At 45.5% G+C, this 15,795-nt stretch overlaps 1 protein-coding gene across 2 annotated transcripts in view; it reads right to left on the reverse strand.

The window, feature by feature from the left end:
* Nucleotides 1-5,591: 5,591 nt before the first annotated feature.
* Nucleotides 5,592-15,795, reverse strand: part of CRYBG3 (crystallin beta-gamma domain containing 3) — a 294,639-nt gene continuing 284,435 nt past the window's right edge. For both annotated transcript variants that reach the window (XM_068270638.1, XM_068270637.1), the window contains 3 exons: nt 14,819-14,977; nt 13,080-13,239; nt 5,592-10,447 (listed from right to left, as the gene is read on the reverse strand). In XM_068270638.1, coding sequence (XP_068126739.1) covers nt 10,359-10,447; nt 13,080-13,239; nt 14,819-14,977 — 408 coding nt within the window. In that variant the 3' untranslated portion in view covers nt 5,592-10,358. The remainder of the gene's footprint in view (nt 10,448-13,079; nt 13,240-14,818; nt 14,978-15,795) is intronic.

Consider the following 15,795-nt stretch of genomic DNA (forward strand, 5'->3'; position numbering starts at 1 on the left):
TGAACTCCCCCTCCAGGCCCCTCTCTGCACACTGCCTGTGTGTTATTTAGGATTAGAGCAGCTTCTCTCTTCTCTCTTATCTTTTACAAGCTGGATAAATCGTCCTCTGAGCTGGCTGGGCTTTCACATACTGAGGAATTACATCACAGGTGTCGAACTCCAGGCCTGGAGGGCCAGATCCATGCCGGTGTTTAGGATGGACTGAGAAAGAGAGGAATGTGTTCTACCTGATGGACCACACCTTTCCTGATTCAGACCCATCAATTTATTTGAGCTGTGCCAAAAATGTGTGAGGATCTCGGCCCTCGTAGGACCGGTTTGACATTCCTGAATTACATACAGGCAAAGCTGTCTGCACTCTGCAGTAAGAAACAGCCTGACACTTCAGTGCATGAGAACAGGGGAAAAGAAACACACAAATGATCTCTTGAGATTCAAAAGGAATGCTGCATACAGCCTGCTTGTGTATGGATGTATTTTCTATGTGTGGACATACTGTACATCAACCTACTTCCTGTTTTGGTGGCCATTTTGTTTGTTTATAAACAAACTTTTAAAAACGGTTTTTAACCACTTTTAATGCGGCGGGGAGCGGCAAAATTGTGACAGAGGGTAATAGGAGAGGTCCCTTAACGCACTGGTATGTTTACTATTGTGCGATTTTAACAATACAGATTCTCTTTAAACAGCAAGTAGTGCAAGGGACTTAAATAGAAACCGTGACCAAGAATTGAACTTCATCCCAATCAGTAGCTGATACCCCCTTTTACATGAGAAATCTATTCCTTTTCACAAACAGATCATCAGGGGGCTCTGTATGGCTGATTATTGTGGTCAAACCCCTCCCACAGGAATCTGTGACTACCATGGTCCTGGCAGTTTCCTGTCTGTGAACCTCGTTGCATTGTGGGAAATAGCTGTTTACAGCTGTTTCCAACTGCCAAAAAAGCAAGCAGCATCTCCTTCCAGTGACATCACCTGCCAGTAAAAATGTCACCATGTGATAAATGTCAGAATGTAAATCAGGGAGAGGAAAGGTTTTACAATGGGCAAACACTGATTAAATCATTTATACATAATTATTGAAAAAATGAAGCACTTTTTTATTACATTATTCACTGGAGTTCCTCTTTAAAGCTAGGGAGTGGTGTGCTGGACAATGCCTGGGCCATGTACAAAAGTCCCTCCTGTCCTCTATGCCCCGGTCCAGGTTTTCAAGAAGTCGCTTGAGACATACATCAAGACATAGCTGCCTTTTCCTCGCCTGATGACAGCCAGTGTGACTCCTTCTTAAGGTACACTGAATTAACTTGAAGCGTTAACGGGCAACAATGGTTATCGAAAGATCAGATGTTGCTTTAAACTTTACATTTGTTGAACTATTTATTAAATCGGACCAAGAGACCATGGATTGGGAAGAACTCAACAATTTCCTGATCATCCTGTTAAGCTCTTATTCTACATGTATCTTTGCTCTTTCACACATTGGACCACTTTAGGGGGTGAGTCAACCTAGAGAAATGCCTGTTAACCCTTGCCCAGATCTTAAAATTACCAGGAGCACACTTTGATACAAAGTCCAATATGATCGGTCTCTTCACCCTCCAGATTCGGGCTATTCCATCTAGAGTTAGAGAATTCGTTTCACATTGGAAGATGTTGGCCAGGGAATGCATCAGAATATTTGGTTCGTTAACTGCCACCATAACATTGATTCAGTGGACACGGCGACACATGACAGCAATTCAGAAGGGCTTCCTGAATCAACGGTGTGGAATCCGCTGTCCTTAGAAGACGAAGATTATGACCCAATTAAAACTCAGCCTCTGGTGATGGGTGTAGTCCACCAAGCATCTCAGGGGAGCTGGTGCTTTATGACCAAGAAATCTGCCCTGAATGTTTTTTTCACATCACATCAGTTTTCACATCAGTTTTCAGCAAATCTGTTTTTACTGAAAATTGACAACAAATGAACTGTACCTTCTGTATGAAAACCAGGGGGCACCAAGAGCAAACCGATGCTACGATACTCTTTCTTTCATTAGTTTTGTCAAAAATGTACTTGTCTATTTAATTGAAGATTTTTTTTTATTGAAACTGTTTATTTTTCTTCCGCATTTCTTTTGTGTGCTTCCCATTTTTTATTTTATAGACAGTTAAGGCCCATTAGTGCTGCCATGGAGACGAGGAGAAAATGGAAAACTGTGTCCTGAAATATACACAGTTTCCTTCTGTTACATCTCCATAGCAGCAAATTCGCAGAAGAAGGCACACCACAGGCTAGAACTTTGCACCACAGGCTAGACATTTGGGTGTCTCCCAAAACCTGTAGTGCGTGCCGACATTGTTAATAAACAGAACTAAAGTTCTAGCCTGTGATTTCTCTCCTTCTACGAATTTGTAGTTACACGGTGTGGCCAAGGAGCGGTGGACCAGCCTGAAGGAGTGCACCGGCATTAAGCTCTCCTGTGAGGGATGGAGTAAGCAGGAGCTTACACAACCCGTCTTGGTTTGGAGTATATCTCCGTAGCAGCACAAGTCACCCACCCTGCCGTAGGCAAGATCGAATATATCAGTCAGGAGATAGCCGTTGCCTGGCAGAAACAGGGACAAATGAAGAAGAAAAAGGGATGGAGATATTTGGTTCCCAAAGAGGGACTGCCCCTCCAAAAAAAGACAGAAGCTATGAAGACAGTTTGGCACAATATGGCTGCCTGGAGACTTATCCAGGACTGAAGCTCCTCAGCAGGACTCATGGAAGTTTGTGATACACCAAGCCTGGTGTGTTTCATGGACAAAGCAGCCACACATTTCCCCAGTTTTCCAGGCTGGAAATGTTCTGAATTTGCAGACAGACCTGCCAGTAAGCAGCTGCCTTCCTCTGTTATGTCATGGAATGTAATGAGGCTCTCAGCCCAGCTCCAGATCCTTTGGTTACTATTGAACGGTGCTCCCTTGGCACTTCCTAACTCAATTCATCACATTTTCCAGGAACTGTAAGAGCTCTTCAAGATGGTAACTAAACAAATTACATCACTGCCATTACTGAAGCCATGGCGTGCACTGCACTGAGGTCTTCTGTTTTTGTTTGTGATCCTCTAACATTAGCGGCATTGTGGTAGCTACGAAGGCAGCCAGGTTGCTAATATTTATAAAGCCCTAGAATATTAGAAGGTATTACTAAGCACATGTTCACATTAGCCTGCTCTCGAGATGAGCTAACCATCTGACTTCCTAACCATAGTCATACAACACATTGTCCTGGGGCTGCTGGGTGGGAGCCAGTTATTTTACTAGGATGCTTTTACACAGTGGGAGGGGAGCAGAGCGTTCATAGGAATTTAATCTTCAGAGGAAAAAAAGATTGTTCCGGATGGAAAGGGGCGAAGGATTTTGGATTTTTAGTCTCGGTGTCCAAAATGCACATACTTCCTGTTCAATCAGGAAGTGGTTAAAGGAACCTCACTGTTTCTTGACTAATCTGATATGTGATCTTAATTTGTGGGTGATTAATTCCCTTTAAAGGATACTCGAGGTGACATGGTGAGATAGACATGGGTATTACAGTCCCTAGAACACAAATAACTATGCTGTGTTACTTTTTTCTTTCTCTGCCTGAAAGAGTTAAATATCAGGTATGTAAGTGGCTGACTCAGTCCTGACTCAGACAGGAAGTGACTACAGTGTGACCCTCACTGATAAGAAATTCCAACTATAAAACACTTTCCTAGCAGAAAATGGCTTCTGAGAGCAGGAAAGAGATAAAAAAGGGTCAATAGTTCATAGATTTTAGCTCTGGCATAGTTCAATGAATGTGTCATTGAGCAAAAACAATAAAACAGTTAAAACTTAAAAAGTAGATTTAAACAAAATAAAACTGTGGAATATCTTAAAAAGTCATTTTTAGGAGAAGGAAGATAGATACAATCGTTTATTTCACTAATTTTCACCTTGGGTGTCCTTTAAAGTTGACATTCACATATGTAGTATATATGATTAATAATTTTGAAGCTATACCATGGGAGAGAGAAGGCATATAACACATATTACTAAACCTGATATTTTTCATGACTGTAAAGCTATGGGGACACTGCAGGTTATCAGTTTTCAATAACAGAATTAATTGTCCTGAGCACACAGCTTCACACTCTGATCTGTATCTTCACTTACCCTGGAGGGCGAGAAATCTCCCATAATCCCTTGCTTCTTTGTGACAGTATTATGTATAGTGCAGCCGCAGGGCAAAGCCAGTTATCCTCCATACTGGTATTCTGTGCAGGTGCTGAAGCTTCAGCCTCACATGACACATTTTATACGCAATCCCTGTCCTGGTGAAATAAATAGCAGCTGCTACAATGCTGGGCTGCTCTCTATCCATCAGGTCATGTAATAGTCCTGCTGTGTTCTCAGATATGGTGCTGCATACAAAATTCATGGGGCATGTGGTTACTTTTCAACTTTTACTTTTTCCTACACACTCAAAAGTACTGTATATACTCCAATACAAGTCGACCTCGTGTATAAGTTGATTCCAATATTCAACCCTAAGAAATCTTCTTCAGAGGCAAGTTTAAAGCCAATGATTACCAATCTAAAAATAAAAAAGTCAGATACTCACCTAAGGAGAGGGAAGGCTCGGTCCTAATGAGCCTTCCCTCTCCTCTCCCGGTGCTGCGCTGGCTCCCCCGTTCGCGTCCGCCGCCGCAGGGACTTCGGAGGTCTTCGGGAGCACTCGGGCTTCCGAAGACGGGCCACTCCATACTACGTACGCGCGAGTGCGTCATAGAGGGCGCTCGCGCATGCGTAGTATGGAGCGGCCCGTCTTCGGGAGCCCGAGTGCTCCCGAAAGCTCCCTTCGGCTGCGGAAGTGGCAGTATTTGACCGAACTGGTCGAATACTGCTACGGGGAATCCTGTGCGGGACCGGGCACCGGGAGAGGGAAGGCTCATCAGGACCGAGCCTTCCCTCTCCTTAGGTGAGTATCTGACTTTTTTATTTTTAGATTGGTACACATTCACTTTAAGGAACAGCTTTGTTCCTTAAACTTGCCTCTGAAGAAGCTTTCTTAGCGAAACAGCTGTCAGGCATCCCCTCACCCGCACTGTACATCCCAATTGTGTCTGCACCGTGGATTAAAGGTACCTTGTTTTTGCAACTTCAGTGCCTCCTCTCCTTCTCTACTCCTATGTAAATGAATGTCTCTGAGAGCACGTTGTAGCATCAAGCACTCAATCAAGTGAGCCCAGCATCTATTTGCCCTCATCTAGTGCCAGCCTTTTTCTTTTCTATATTGCATATCAAACTGCATGGAGGTGGCAAAATTGGCCAATCATAATCAAGTGTGTATCAGACTTAAAGGAAGTCTGAAGCGAATTTTACTCACCTAAAGAGAGGGAGGGCTCTAGGTCCTTTAGATCCTTCCCATTCTCCAGTCGGTCTCCGGGTTCCCCCCGCAGGCTCCCCCATTAGCAGTCCACGACCAATTGGTTGTGGACTGCTCTCTTCCGGGTTGGGGAGACTCTGGCAGTCTTCAGAAGCACTCGGGCCTCTCCATACTGCGCTCTTAGGACAGAAGACTGCAGACACCAGCATAGTTCATAGAAACTTTATTAAAACGTAAAGAAATCAACATCTGCAACGGCATAATATATATTAAAAAGAAGGCACTGGTGGGAGTTATCGCCCCCACGCGTTCTATACGAGATTTACATAGGCAGCGTATCCTGTAGCTGCACGCTATATACATAGGAGATATTCCTTATAGATTGCTCTGAGCTGGATTTACACATGTACAAAAACATTACTTACAGCCCTGGTATAAATATTTCCTCTCTCTGCTAATATATATTGTTCTGGCAGCTAACATTTACAATCCACTGCAAAGTCCTGCAGTAAAAAATATAGCCTATTCCCTCTCTTCACTATGTACACTATTTATCTAATAAAAAGCTATAGGCAGCCCGTGTTGCTCTGAGATACCACAAGTCCCAGCATGCCCTGGCAGGCGAGCTATGCTGGGATTTGTGGTTTCTCGATCCGAGGGTGGGCGATGCTGTTTCTAATCTAAAGAATTAAGCATTTTGAGGTTTTAAAGGACAACTGAATTGAGAGGGATATGGAGGCTGCCATATTAATTTCCTTTTAAGCAATACCAGTTCCCTGGCTGCCCTGCTGAACTTTCATGCATCAGTAGTCTGTGAATCACACACCTGAAACAAGCATGCAGAAAATCCAGTCAGATTTGAGGTTGCGTTCACTGTGGGAGTTGTATCGCGCTCCCTATAAAAAATAGGTACGCAACGGAACGCAAAAGTCACACAACCATTGCATCACATGCAGTGAAACATACAGCCTATGCATACAGCATGCTTCACTGTCACTGTTAAGCTTGGTACACACATCCAACAAAGAGCACGACCAACACGACGACGTGACCAACCACAGGACAACCCGTTGACACGACCTGTATTTCCACACTGCCAAACCAACCAAATGACCAGCTCATTTGCATACTACCCAACTCATTTGCATACTGCCCGCGCAAGCGGAACAACAGACTCAAAACAAGGACAAGTGGTTCAAACAACTTGTACTCATGTTGCCAACTGCACGAGATTAACCAAACAGTCTTGTGAGTTGATCCACCGGTTGGATCGGGCAAACCGCCTGTTATCAGTTGTTCGTCTAATCATTTGCCTTGTGTACACACGCCCAACTATTATCCAACAGACCAAGTCTGGATGATAGTCGGGCAGTAGAGTTGCACATGTGGACAAGCCGTTTAACCTGGGCCTTTTGGAATGCCTCACTCTGTTAGACTGCACCTCTAGGTTGTACATCGCAGTTGGATGTTCCGCTTTACCATGAGACAAGTACTTTGCACTGCAACGCTCCACTGTCAAAGCTTGTTCAGAGTCTGTGGCTAATAGTATTAGAGGCAGAGGATTAGCAAGGCAGCCCGGCAACTGGTATTGTATAAAAGGAAATAAATATGGCAGCCTCCATATCTCTCTCACTTCAGTTGTCCTTTACATACGAAACCATGAACCTGAGGGAAACATTTTTTTATCCTTTTACATACCCTGAAAATAAAACAAATTGGTGAAAATGTGGCTCTGCCCTTCTGTTCCTGCCCTGTGAGATTCTGCTATCAAGCACCTAGCCAGATGGGATGTCCCTGTGTACTTTACTTTCTTAAAGTGACACTGAAGCGAAAAAATACAATTATAATATAATGAATTGGTTGTGTAGTACAGATAATTAATAGAACATTAGTAGCAAAGACGTCTCATATTTTTATTTTCAGTTATATCATTTTTTTTCTAACATTGCATCATTCTCTAATATTTGCCGTTTACACACTTCTCAGCATTCTAAATGATTTCAAAGAGCAGGCTAATGACCTTTTCAACTTTCCTCTGCAGAAAAAAACAAACTAAAGTAACAGACAGTTGAGAGGATAAACTTCAGAAGACAGGGCTCTCTGCTACTTTCAAAGTCGTGGAGCTCAGTGGCTCTTTTGCATAGATAACAACTGGAGTTTCTTAACTCTTCCTGTACTGGAAACAATATTAGACTTATGTCTCTGCTGCTAATGTTTTATTTCTTAGCTGTACTACACATACAAATCATTATATCATACGTTTATTTTCACTTCAGATTCCCTTTAAGGTCTGTACCCAACTCGCGATTTTTTCAACGACCGACGATTTTTTTTTGTGAGCGACGAGAGGTTGTTTCCACGATCTCTGTGGGTACAGGCGTGTGATCACACAAACACCGTTTAGAGCCGCGATAATGACCGTCACGGTGGTTCAGACATTTAAGATACCCAACGACACCCGAGCAAGGTACCACGATCACTTGAAGTCTCATTCACGTACGTCGTGTGACCCGCCAGCAGGAAGATGGATCGCTGTGATCCATCTTCCTTCATCGCAAGATGAGTATCCCCCACATCTTCCCAGAGTCACAGGTGACATAATTCAGAGATCTCGTATGGACAAAAAACACCACCAATAAAGTTACTTGTTATCAGGCAGTGTGTACTAAGTTTAGTTTGCTAATAATTGTGTACCTACACTACAGGTTTCAAAATCCTTTTGTACCAGCTGTGAGTACTTTCTTATTCAAAGGGTAAGTGGTGGGGAGGACTGGAAAGTGGTGGGAGTTGACTAGGCCTCCTACACACAGCACCGTTAGCTGATTAGGCCTTATCCCACAGACAGCACTGTTAGCTGATTAGGCATTGTCCCACAGTAAGCGGACTAGGCCTCAGCCCACAGACAGTACTGTAAAGTTGCGTACACACGCACTACTTCCGCCAACGATGGGCCCGTCAGACCCTCCCGCTGGGCGGACGTTCAGCCGACAGTAGCACGTGTGAACACGCTGTCGGCAGACTGATAAGGCTGTTTCTGAACGATCCGCTAAACGTCCACCCTGCGGGTCTGACAGACCCTTTCTTGGTGGAAGTAGTGTGTGTGTACGCACCTTTAGTTGACTAGGCCTTGTCCTACAGACAGCACTGTAAGGAGACTAGGCCTTATCCCACAGTCAGTACTGTAAGCAGACTAGGCCTTGTCCCACAGACAGCACTGTAAGGAGACTAGGCCTTATCCCACAGTCAGTACTGTAAGCAGACTAGGCCTTGTCCCATAGACAGCACTGTAAGCGGACTAGGACTTATCCCACAGACAGCACTGTAAGCAGACTAGGCCTTATCCCACAGACAGCACTGTAAGGAGACTAGGCCTGATCCCACAGACAGCACTGTAAGGAGACTAGGCTATATCCCACAGACAGCACTGTAAGGAAACTAGGCCTTATCCCACAGACAGCACTGTAAGGAGACTAGGCTTTATCCCATACACAGCAAAGTAAGGAGACTAGGCCTGATCCCACAGACAGCACTGTAAGGAGACTAGGCTTTATCCCACAGACAGCACTGTAAGCGGACTAGGCCTGATCCCACAGACAGCACTGTAAGGAGACTAGGCCTGATCCCACAGACAGCACTGTAAGCGGACTAGGCCTGATCCCACAGACAGCACTGTAAGGAGACTAGGCCTGATCCCACAGACAGTACTGTAAGCGGACTAGGCCTGATCCCACAGACAGCACTGTAAGGAGACTAGGCCTGATCCCACAGACAGCACTGTAAGCGGACTAGGCCTGATCCCACAGACAGCACTGTAAGGAGACTAGGCCTGATCCCACAGACAGTACTGTAAGCGGACTAGGCCTGATCCCACAGACAGCACTGTAAGGAGACTAGGCCTGATCCCACAGACAGCACTGTAAGCGGACTAGGCCTGATCCCACAGACAGCACTGTAAGGAGACTAGGCCTGATCCCACAGACAGCACTGTAAGCAGACTAGGCCTTATCCCACAGACAGCACTGTAAGGAGACTAGGCCTGATCCCACAGACAGTACTGCAAGCGGACTAGGCCTTGTCCCACACACAGTACTGTTTTAGCCGACAAGGCCTCATCCACGCAGAGGCTTTAGGCCTGATTCACACTGCATGGATGAAAAACTGATCTGTGGAAAATTGATTTATCACAGCCTCCCCAAACTTGCGTGCCGAACAGATCCTATTGATTAACATGGGGTTTGTTCACCTCTGTTAGAATTGGGTCCATTTAGTTCCACTTTAAGGACCGTTCGAAACTCCAGTGTGAACCGGGCCTTTAGTTTCTAGTCAGTAAGTGAAGCGACACAAGAGAAACTTCACTGGAGTCCAATCTACAAGAAGGGAGAAATCAGGAAATGCAATATAGGAAATGTAACCATGTAGCTCTCCTAAAGGAAGAACTACTTATTATTTGCATTTAGTGAAGCTTTTTTCCCTTACAACCTATTATCCCTGGATTATTTACAATGCACATTTAAATCCTGCCCAGGAGACGTCAAACACTGAAGGATGCTGGGTACACACTGAATACGATATGATACACAAGCTAAGCCCATTCTTTCCACAGTCTAGTCCTGTGTAAGCACACAGCAGCCTCCTATAAACAAGAGTCAGTGCCGAACGGCTGGCAGATTCATAGCAGTAACAGAAATAATATTTCCCAAACACGACCTTTGCTGGGTTCAGGATCCGGTGACACTATAGCCACTGTTCCCAGCTCCCTCCTGGCACTTTTGTGCCATCACACTAATGTAGCCTGGCCTTAGCATAAGCAGAAAACGCTTCTCCAGTCTGCCTGGCCTCCTGCCAGGCAGATTGGTTTATCCAGTGACGTGCGACTTCAGTAGTTTTTGCTTTGCACAACATAGCTGGAAGGATTGGGTTTCATATTCCGCAGAGATTGTGCCGTGAATAGCTTTGATCTCGGCGAGGCCTGTATTCAGAGTATTTCAATGTCCCACTTCTGTGTCGCTGAGCCTTCCTGCAGTCTGTTCACTACCAAGTAGTTCTGATCGTAGTAAGTTCCACCTGAGCAGAAGCAAAAACAGAAAGGAATGCTGTGAGAAGGCTGACGGAATGGCCTAAACATGCTAAATGTGTAAAAGGAAAGTTATCTTGTAGTATAAAGTTGACATCAACTTTGCAACCGTGCAATTTACTGTTATTTAAAGGGACACTTAAGTCAAACAAAAAAAATGAGTTTTACTCACCTGGGGCTTCCAATAGCCCCCTGCAGCTGTCCGGTGCCCTCGCCGTCTCCCTCCGATCCTCCTGGCCCCGCCGGCAGCCACTTCCTGTTTCGGTGACAGGAGCTGACAGGCTGGGGACGCGGGTGATTCTTCGCGTTCCTGGCCACAATAGCGCCATCTATGCTGCTATAGCATATATCATATACCATATAGGAGCATAGAGGGTGCTAATGTGTTTATGAACGCGAAGAATCACTGGTGTCCCCAGCCTGTCAGCTCCTGTCACCGAAACAGGAAGGGGCTGCCGGCGGGGCCAGGAGGATCGGAGGGAGATGGCGAGGGCACCGGACAGCTGCAGGGGGCTATTGGAAGCCCCAGGTGAGTAAAACTCATTTTTTTTGTTTGACTTAAGTGTCCCTTTAAACATAGATTTTCACGTCAGGTTGAAGTCAGACAAGGTTTGTAAAACTTATTCTAAGCTTAAAAGATACCTGAACTGACACATGACCTGTGTTCCTTTTTTTTCTTTTTTGGTTTGTAAGGGTTAAACTCAAGTTAAACTCAGTTGCACTTGAGTCAGACTGTAGACTCACTGAGATTTAAGCTTTGGCAAGTGATGCCTGTATGTTCTTGCCAGTGGGAAACAGTGAGTGTGCTAATGGGAAGGCTTCAGAAGATTGGAGGGGGCTGATTGGGCAGGAGGCGGGAACGATTCAGCAGGAGACCTGTGCTCTACTGCAACTTACTCTGTCATGGCTGGAAAAGGTTGGGGAAGGGGGGAAATAAAGGCTACCCAATACTAAATCCTACTTATCCTGATTTGAGAGACATTCGAAATCTGATCTGATCTAAACCCTCATTTGAGTGGGTTGGTTCATCTGCAGAGGTAAGATACCTAATATTTTATTTATGTTTTTAAAAACATATACTTTGAGATACATATTTTTGTGCACCTCCACTCTTCTTCATTGCCCACTACACCTCCTTTGGAAGGGTCCTTCCCACCAGTGTGGTACCACTCACAGCTAGTAAGGACTCCAGGAGAGGGACCACCTGGTTCCGGCAGGATCTGGAATATCGATCAGGGACGCTTAAAATGGGATAACAATACCGTCACCATCATCAAGAAAGAGCAAAAGAGGGTGTACCACCTACGGCAACTGAAAAAGATTCTCCTACCACAGAAATGAATGGTGCAGTTCTATACTGCGATCATTCAATCCATCATGACATCATCAAAGTTCTGTTGTTGCCCCAAGTTGGGTCAGAGAGCTCAGAGAAGCTCTTTTGCAAATATAACAACTGAAGTTTCTTAACTCTTCCTGTACTGGAAACAATATAAGACTCATATCTTTGCTACTAATGTTCTATTTCTTAGCTGTACTAAACATAGAAATCATTATACCATAACTTTATTTTCACTTCAGATTCCCTTTAATTCAGCAGATCAGCTGACTCCATATTTGAGAGTAATTAGCACTTTGGTCACTGCCGTGGTTATCTAGTACATACATGTCAAACTCCGGCCTGCGGGCCACATCTGGCCCTCAGAGCCATTAAATTTGCCCCCAAGTGGTTTTCCCGCTTTGCATTACGTTTGGCCCACTTTAGACCACCAGGGAAGCCATATTGGAGGTGAAGCCCTAAAACACCAGGAAAGCCATATGGGGGAGGTAGGAGAAAGCACTGATGTAGGACCAATAGACACCAGGGAACTGTATAGGGTAGTGGGGGCCACTAGACACCAGGGAACTGTATAGGGGAGAGAGGAAGGACCTCCAGACACCAGGGAACTGTATAGGGGTGGATGTAGGACCAATAGACACCAGGGAACAGTATAGGGTAGTGGGGGGCACTAGACACCAGGGAACTGTATAGGGGAGAGAGGAAGGACCACTAGACACCAGGGAACTGTATAGGAGAGGATATAGGACCAATAGATACCAGGGAACTGTATAGAGGAGGGCCACTAGACACCAGGGAACTATATAGGGGAGCTAGGAGGACTACTAGACACTGGGGAACTGTATAGGGGAGTGGGGACCACTAGACACCAGGGAACTATATAGGGGAGCTAGGAGGACTACTAGACACTGGGGAACTGTATAGGGGAGTGGGGACCACTAGACACCAGGGGACTATTTAGGGGAGCTAGGAGGACTACTAGACACTGGGGAACTGTATAGGTGTTGGGGGGGGGGGGGCATTAGACACCAGGGAACTGTATAGGAGAGGATGTAGGACCAATAGACACCAGGGAACTGTATAGGGTAGTGGGGACCACTAGACACCAGGGAACTATATAGGGGAGCTAGGAGGACTACTAGACACTGGGGAACTGTATAGATGTTGAGGGGGGGGGGCCGGGCATTAGACACCAGGGGGAACTTTATAAGGGAGAAAGGTCACCAGTAGGGTTCGACACCCTTGATCTAGTAGCTATCTATCATTCAGTTTGCCAGATCTTCTACCTTTAATATCCAGGACGAGATCATCACATATATATGAAGTAATGGTGCCATCCTGGTCGATCTTCCATTTTTGACGGACTTTACCATGTTCCGTCCACAGAGACACTTTGGATCCTGGGATATTTTTGCCCCCGATAACATCTAAGCACGAATCATTTGCCTGAAAAAAGATGAATTAAGGTGACTAAGTTATGTTTTAACATCAGTCTGTTTAATTAAGCTTAGTTTTTTTTTTACAATAATTAAAGGACACCTGAGCTGAGAGGGATATGAAGGCTGCCATATTTATTTCCTTTTAAACAATGCTGAGTGCCTGGCTGTCCTGCTGGTCCTCTGCCTCTAATATCTTGTTTTTCTTTAGATTTATTATGCACAAAGTTTTCTGTAGAAAAAGAAATTGTGGTGCATTCATGAATAATCTTCTTTACCTCTTTTTGCTTATCCTTTTTCTATACTTCCTTTTACTGGAAAATCCATATCAGCAGAATAAGTGGAAGTACCACTTCTACCCAACCTGTTTTACCCTTCAGTAATAACTCGCACTGTTATGTAGCGCTAAATTAATATGTGATAGAAGCGGCTGATGTTTTTATTTTGTGACTGTCTACTTTGACAGCCATTGTATTTGCGCTTTGAAAAGTTGTGATAACGGCTTTACTGGATTTATAATGGTTTTTATTGTTCAATGAAAAAAAAAAGATTCAGCCATAATTAGGTACTCCTTTTGACATTCCTTCCAAGATTGCCAAAAAGTGATTTCAGACTTGATTTTCAAGTCTTCTACTGTTCTGTGACTCCTTCGACAGAACAACAGAATACTCAAGAAGCTCGGGGGTGACCCAAAGCTGCTTGGGTATTCTGTTATTCTGGTCCAAGCCCTATCCCATAGAGCCATATCAATCCCTGCCATGCACTGAGGAGGACCAACAGTCCGAAACAGGCTGTCTGCATGTTGGGTTAAAGGGAAGGTTCAGGGACTATCTAAAAAAAATAAAAATCTATTTCCACTTACCTGGGGCTTCCTCCAGCCCGTGGCAGGCAGGAGGTGCCCTCGGCGCCGCTCCGCAGGCTCCCGGTGGTCTCCGGTGGCCGACCCGACCTGGCCAGGCCGGCGGCCAGGTCGGGCCTCTTCTGCGCTCCATGGTGCGTTCCACGCCGCCGCGCTTACGTCATCGGACGTCCTCCGGGTTGTACTGCGCAGGCTCAGAACTACTGAGCCTGCGCAGTACAGCCCGGAGGACGTCCGATGACGTCAGCGCGCCGGCGTGGAACGCACCATGGAGCGCAGAAGAGGCCCGACCTGGCCGCCGGCCTGGCCAGGTCGGGTCGGCCACCGGGAGCCTGCGGAGCGGCGCCGAGGGCACCTCCTGCCTGCCACGGGCTGGAGGAAGCCCCAGGTAAGTGGAAATAGATTTTTATTTTTTTTAGATAGTCCCTGAACCTTCCCTTTAATGTTACTCTGTAAACTGTATAAGCTATAGGCTTACTATACACCAGCGGTTCTAGATGTAAGCCTGGCTTTAGGGGCATAAAGAGATAATTTGCACAGTAGTAGTGCATTGTGGGAGACCACAATCGCTCACTTAAAGCTGAATTATCGCAAATACCTTCTGTTTTTAGAAGGTGACATTAGATTGTAAGCTGCACTGAATTGTCCAATGTAAAGTGTTGTGGAAACGTGTCAGCACCATATAAATGCGTATCAATAATAATAAGCTGTTCCGTGTGAGAATCTTTACCTTGGACTTGAGGAAGCCGCGGCTGAAGTACCAGATCTGAGTGCTCTGCCCGTTCCTCGGTGACACGGTGACAAACGTGGCTCGGGTATCGGATGTCTTCCCTGAGACAGTCAGGTATTTGTCTTTGTGTCTGTTCCTCACCATGAAGTACACAGCTGGCTGCAAACACAAAGCAATCATCTGACATGAAAAGGAAATACCACAAAGCAAATCCATCTCTCCTGGAGCCAAGTCACGGTGTGGCCGAAAATCAGTTTAATTTTAAAAATCCATGCTGCGTGAGGAATCAGCAGTGGGAAAAAAGTGGTTTTGACAGGTTTAAAGTGAACAAGTCTTGAGAGAAATATATGAGACTGACCCAGGTGAACTCCTAGATAAGCTGCTTCTGGTCTGCAATGCTGATCACCTGGTTTCAGTAGTGTGTTTTGTAACAGGAATGCAACAACTGAAGCCACATGTGAAACTCCTCAGTCAGTGGCATCACTTCTGACCTCACCTACACACATCTACTCTCCTACCCAATGAGATACCTATTCTGACCCCCCTATACACATCTGTCCTCCTACCCAATGAGACATCTCTTCTGACCTCACCTGTACACATCTAACCTCCTACTCAATGAGATACCTCTTCTGACCCCGCCTATACACATCTGTCCTCCTACCCAAGGAGATGCCTCTTCTGACCTCACCTGTACACATCTACCCTCTACCCTCCTACCTCAATGAGACATCTCTTCTGACCTCCACCTGCACACATCTAGCCTCCTACCCCAATGAGATACCTATTCTGACCCCGCCTATACACATCTGTCCTCCTACCCAAGGAGACACCTATTCTGACCTCACCTGTACACATCTACCCTCCTACCTCAATGAGACATCTCTTCTGACCCCCACCTGCACACATCTAACCTCCTACCCCAATGAGATACCTCTTCTGACTCCCACCTGTACACACATCTCCCCTCCTACCCC

Source organism: Hyperolius riggenbachi, chromosome 2, assembly GCF_040937935.1.
Source record: "Hyperolius riggenbachi isolate aHypRig1 chromosome 2, aHypRig1.pri, whole genome shotgun sequence".
In the NCBI taxonomy this organism is placed as follows: Eukaryota; Metazoa; Chordata; class Amphibia; order Anura; family Hyperoliidae; genus Hyperolius; species Hyperolius riggenbachi.